The 6131-nt window shown below is 46.6% G+C and overlaps 1 protein-coding gene and 1 pseudogene across 1 annotated transcript in view; one reads left to right on the top strand and one right to left on the bottom strand.

Moving 5' to 3' along the window:
* The window catches only part of ercc5 (excision repair cross-complementation group 5), an 8175-nt gene extending 6189 nt beyond the window's left edge, over window positions 1-1986 (bottom strand). Inside the window, exons 1-3 of the mRNA XM_024144586.2 lie at window positions 1880-1986; window positions 1670-1775; window positions 1247-1422 (exon numbers count right to left, since the gene is read on the bottom strand). Coding sequence (XP_024000354.2) covers window positions 1247-1422; window positions 1670-1757 — 264 coding nt within the window. The 5' untranslated portion in view covers window positions 1758-1775; window positions 1880-1986. The remainder of the gene's footprint in view (window positions 1-1246; window positions 1423-1669; window positions 1776-1879) is intronic.
* Window positions 1987-2019: 33 nt separating this feature from the next.
* Window positions 2020-3551, top strand: LOC112078299 (golgin-45-like; annotated as a pseudogene).
* Window positions 3552-6131: the final 2580 nt, after the last annotated feature.

The following is a 6131-nucleotide window of genomic DNA, read 5'->3' as shown; positions in this document are numbered from 1 at the left end:
CGAGGATAAGGCCATCAAAGCTTGCTCTGGGAGAAAGGAGGGTGAGGAAAGGGAGAGGGGTGAGGAGGGAGAGGAGGGTGAGGAGAGGAGGATGGGAGGGGAGGGAGGAGGAGGAGAGGAGAGGGAGGGAGGAAGGCCATGACCTAAATGAAAGGCAAAGCCCACTCAGAGCTTCATAACAGATCTAACAGCACTAGATCGTGATGGATAAACACGGACCATTCCATGTTCATAGAAGGTCTGGTCTGTGTATAGGCCTGTAACCAATCCCTCTGTTGTGTTTCTCCTCCAGTCAGGATCATCTGCCCAGCCTGTCTGGTGTGAGGAGAGAGGAGGACATGTACATGCTGCTGCCCTGCCAGCCCAGGAGGAGGAGAGAGAGAGGAGCAGCTCAGAGGAGGAGCAGGAGGAGGAGGAGGAGGACAGCCGTACACATCTACCAGGTGAGGTCAACACCCACGTCATGTGATGAGGAGAAAAACAGACAGGGTGGTGCTTTATCAACTTGTCCAATAAGAACACTGTATTCCTTTTTGGTTTCATAAAGTTTTGCTACCTTGTGACCCCTGTCTGTCGTGTGTGTATGTCTCTGTTGCCTGTCTGTCTGTCTGTCTGTCTGTCTGTGCTGTCTGTGCATATTTCTCTGTCTCGCTGTCCGTCTGTCTGTCTGTGCGTATGTCTCCTGTCTGTGCGTATGTCTGTGCTAGTCTTCCTGTCTGTCTGTCCGTCTGTCTGTCAGGGGGATTCCTATGAAGACTCTAACTCTGTGGATATCAACTCTGAGGAGTTTTCTGCCATGCCTCCTGAGGTGAAAACATGAGATTCTTAAAGACATGAAGGAATTCAGCAAGAGACGCGACGCACCATGTACCACAACCCCCCTGAGGTACCACACTCCCTGAGGTACCAACACCCCCCGAATCCCCCACCCTGAGGTACCAACCACACACCCCCCTGAGGTAACCACACACCCCCCTGAGGTACCAACACCCCCCTGAGGTACCACACACCCCCTGAGGTACCGACACACCCCCCCCTGAGGTAACCTACACCGTCCCTGCCTGAGGTACCTGTCTCTTCAGGAAGGTCTTGAGGAGTTTGTCATTGGTCTGTTTGGACTCCATAGTCTTCTCCTCCTTCCTCTGTCTTCTGATGGCCTGGAGGGACGCACAGGGTTAACACAGACAGACAGAGAGACATACGCACAGACAGACAGACAGACAGACACACACACACACACACACACCAGGGTCTGTTTCTTGATCAGAGGTGCGTCTCCATCGAACACGAAGACAGGTCTGATGCGGAAAAAGAGCAATTTACAGAGGCGATGGAACAGGGTGAGGAGGTGGGCGTTCTCGACACTGTTACCCTCCCTGTCTCTCACACCCTTCACTGCCTGGTTCAACCAGATACTGATGTCTGGGAGAGGGACAGGTCAAGGATCTCTACTGCACGATACACTGGACACTAATTCTATGGAAGATGCAGACACATGCAAGCACACAACATGTTATGACTGGGATATGCAGTAGATATGGGTGGGAGATTGAGTGGAAGAAGTAGGGAACCCTACTTTTTAAAAAAACTCAAGAACAAGGAGAGAGAAAGAAAGAGTTGAAGAGAGCGATAGAGGGGGGGGGGCTCCTTGTGATGTCCAGAAGGATACCGACAGCCAGGATCTTGCCCTCGAGCGTCTCGGGGTTGATGGGCTTCCCGGTGGTCTCAAGCAGCTTCCACAGRCCGTGTACCCCCATTGCTCTCCGAGTGACAACCTAGACAACATAAAGATCAAAATAAGACTARAGCAAATCGCCCATATCGTAGTAGCTATTTGAAAAGCTCGATTTAAATACATACACGTGGCTATCAAACTCACCTGTACTAGAGGACAATAGTTTAACCAGAATTGATTATCTTCGGTACTTWWWWAKKYAAGTTGTCTTCTGTGGGTGTAACAATATTTTATTTCCTACGGTGGAACACTGTAGTGSGGATAATAGTTCCGCATTATTCCACGGTTTGGTCATTTTGTAACGCTGTAGTCTCAACTTCCGTTTACTGATCGTGAATCAGATTTGGGATATCTGTTTACTGTCACCACTATCGATGAGAAATCGTACAYMCTGATTCAGAGTCTGTTTTCTGKCGGAAACCCCTCCACSCTKCACGTTCACCATGCCAACAGCGTCCGGTCGGTGAGAACACAAACAAGATGGCYACGAAGATTTAACAGAGGAAATATTTTTATTCGGTTAACAGGTATGTGCATGTTTATTCTGACACCGTTTTTTAATCTCTACGTTACACTCATTTTACACTGCTAATGTTAGCTAACAATGTTTATAAGTTCATGTCCAGGGCACGGTTTGGTGTTCCCGACTCGATTTGCTTTGTTGTCAGTTACTGTTAGCTGAGGAAAGTTGAACTCCGTTCTCTTATATCCTTATCTAACCGGCTGGGTGTTGATCGTGTGCTGACGGGGCTGTTAAAGCTCATCCACAGATAAGTAGTGAGTTATTTTAGCCTTGGAGCTCAGCCAGAGACTGAACTAGCCAAGTAAACAACTAGTTGGAAAGGGCAGCTGTTTTGACTCTAATTTTACCAATTCAAAACATATTAAAAACAAATTGAAAGCAGAAAAAGTCCGTTAGCTAGTTACAGTAGCTGTGCGATATTCTCTCGCTACTTTCTTATTTTATTTTATTAATTAACATGTCCAACAGGGTGGTTAACTCAGAATCAATATTTGTGTGTCTTCAGGAGAGAGATCTAACTGCCATCCTGGAAGTCATCCACCGCCCTGTCCCTCTGTCATTTGACTGGACTGTTGTGAATACTTTCTCTACCATCATGTCTACCGCTGCAGTAGCAGACAGAGGTAAGCCGTTATCACCCCTGTCATTTCACCGACTGTTGTTTACACCCCCCCCCCCCCCCCCCTGCATCCTCTCAGCAATCACACAAAGCGATGTTGAGACCTGATAACTCATCCAGTCAATACATTGAGAGAGAGAGAGAGAAAAGATGGTGTAGAGAGAACATTCCAGAATGTTTGCCATGTTTCAGGTTCCGTCCGTCCAGTCAGGGGCCCGGCGACGGCATGGAGACAGACAAGCCCCCAGTCGCTAAGGAGATCGGTGTCGTGGATACGCCTCTGTCTTCGGTGCACTACTTAAGGTATCTAGTCCCAAACACAGTCCCAAGACGGCGCACCCTGCCCTCGCCAGCCTCCAGCAGAGCCCAGAGCCAGTCCCAGAGACACCCCGTCTTGCCCCCGGTCCCCGGCGTGCTCCACCTGGGAAGGTTCCGAGAGGCTGCATGGTGGTGGAGGCGGTGAGGATCGTTGTTCCCCGTGCCGCCATCACCCGGAAGTGGGGGTCCGGCTCGAGGAAAAGGAGAGGCTGGGCTGGCAGCAGATGGAGGAGCGGCCGCCTCTCCCTCCCTCCTCTGGAGGACCTGAGAGGAGCCATGGAGAAGCTGCAGAACTCAGAGAGAAGACTGCTGCAGGACAAGGAGGGGCTCCTCAACCAGTCCACGTGCAGACTGAGGTGGGTAAATGAGTTATACTGATATAGTTAGTTAGGGGCTCCTCAACCAGCTCCACGTGCAGAACTGAGGTGGGTAAATGAGTATATACTGATATTAGTTAGTTAGGGACTCCTCAACCAGCTCCATGTGCAGGACTGAGGTGGGTAAATGAGTTATACTGATATAGTTAGTTAGGGACTCCTCAACCAGCTCCACGTGACAGACTGAGGTGGGTAAATGAGTTAACTGATATAGTTAGTTAGGACTCCTCAACAGCTCGTAGAGGACTGAGGTGGGTAAATGAGTTATACTGATATAGTTAGTTAGGGCTCCTCAACCAGCTCCATGTAGAGACTGAGGTGGGTAAATGAGTTATACTGATATAGTTAGTTAGGGGCTCCTCAACCAGCTCCATGTGCGAGACTGAAGGGGGGTAAATGAGTTTATACTGATATAGTTAGTTAGGGGCTCCTCAACCCAGCTCCATGTAGAGACTGAGGTGGGTAAATTAGTTATACTGATAATAGTTAGTTAGGACTCCTCAACCAGCTCATGTTACAGAGACTGAGGTGGGTAAATGAGTTTATACTGATATACGTTTTAGCGACTTAATTGAAAAAAATGATCATCGACGTAATAGTCGCACTATCAAATTAAGAGTTAAAGAGTACTAGTGATAAGTTTAGTTAGGGACTCTCCCACCCACTCTACAGAACAGGTCAACAAAATAGTCAGACATCAGTACAGCGGAGAAATAAATAGATAAATGAACGGACCAGACAGTCAGTAAGAAAAAATTATCACGAAAAAACACAGCAACAAAAAAAAAAAAAACCGAAAATGAAACAGAATCGACAAAAGTGGGTTAACACGCACACATATAAACACGATAAAAAACATCAACAACAGAGAACATTACAGAAAAACTGAAAATGAGTTACTAGATAAAATTAGTTAGGGACTCCTCAAACCAGCTCCATACAGACTGAGTGGGTAAATGATTATACTGATATAGTTAGTTAGGGACTCCTCAACCAGCTCCATGTAAGACTGAGGTGGTAAATGAGTTATACTGATATAGTTAGTTAGGGCTCCTCAACCCAGTCCAGTAGAGACTGAGGTGGGTAAATGAGTTATACTGATATAGTTAGTTAGGGCTCCTCAACCAGCTCATGTACAGACTGAGGTGGGTAAATGAGTTATACTGATATAGTTAGTTAGGGACTCCTCAACCAGCTCCATGTAGAGACTGAGGTGGGTAAATGAGTTATACTGATATAGTTAGTTAGGGACTCCTCAACCAGCTCCATGTAGAGACTGAGGTGGGTAAAATGAGTTATACTGATATAGTTTTTAGGGCTCCCTCAACCCAGCTCCATGTAGAAGACTGAGGTGGGTAAATGAGTTATAACTGATATAGTTAGTTAGGGCTCCTCAACCAGCTCCATGTAGAGACTGAGGTGGGGTAAATGAGTTTACTGATATAGTTAGTTAGGACTCCTCACCAGCTTCCTGTAGACAGATATGGTAGAGGTAAACTGAGTTATACTGATAAGTTAGTTAGTGGCTCCTCAACCAGCTCCATGTAAAGACTGAGTGGGTAAATGAGTTATACTGATATAGTTAGTTAGGGGCTCCTCAACCAGCTCCATGTAGAGACTGAGGTGGGTAAATGATTATACTGATATAGTTAGTTAGGGCTCTCAACAGCTCATGTACAGACTGAGGTGGGTAAATGAGTTATACTGATAGTAGTAGTTAGGGCTCCTCAACCAGCTCCATGTAGAGACTGAGGTGAGGTAAATGAGTTTACTGATATAGTTAGTTAGGCTCCTCAACCAGCTCCTGTAGAGACGTGAGGTGTAAATGAGTTATACTATATAGTTAGTTAGGGCTCCTCAACCAGCTCCATGTAGAGGACTGAGGTGGGTAAATGAGTTATACTGATATAGTTTAGTTAGGCGCTCCTCAACCAGCTCCAGTAGAGACTGAGGTGGTAAATGAGTTATACTGATATAGTTAGTTGGGCTCCTCAACCAGCTCCATGTAGCAGACTGAGGTGGGTAAATGAGTTATACTGATATAGTTAGTTAGGGGCTCCTAACCAGCTCCCATGTGGACTAGGTGGTAAATGAGTTTATACTGATATAATTAGTTAGGGGCTCCTCAACAGCTCCATGTAGAGACTGAGGTGGGTAAATGAGTTATACTGATATAGTTAGTTAGGACTCCTCAAACCAGCCTCCATGTAGAGACTGAGGTGGGTAAACTGAGTTATACTGATATAGTTAGTTAGGGGCTCCGTCAACCAGCTCCATGTAGAGACTGAGGTGGGTAAATGATTATCTGATATAGTTAGTTAGGGGTCCTCAACCAAGCTCCATGTGCAGACTGAGGTGGTAAATGAGTTATACTGATATAGTTAGTTCAGGGGCTCCTCAACCAGTCCATTGGTACAGACTGAGGTGGGTAAATGAGTTATACTGATATAGTTAGTTAGGGACTCCTCAACCAGCTCCATGTAAGACTGAGGTGGGTAAAATGAGTTATACTGATATAGTTATTAGGGCTCCTCAACCAGCTCCATGTAGAGACTGGAG

The sequence above is a fragment of the Salvelinus sp. IW2-2015 genome, unplaced genomic scaffold (assembly GCF_002910315.2).
Source record: "Salvelinus sp. IW2-2015 unplaced genomic scaffold, ASM291031v2 Un_scaffold5513, whole genome shotgun sequence".
NCBI classification, from domain to species: domain Eukaryota; kingdom Metazoa; phylum Chordata; class Actinopteri; order Salmoniformes; family Salmonidae; genus Salvelinus; species Salvelinus sp. IW2-2015.
The sequence above is the reverse complement of the archived record's forward strand: the minus strand, read 5'-3'. Positions and strand labels throughout refer to the sequence as shown.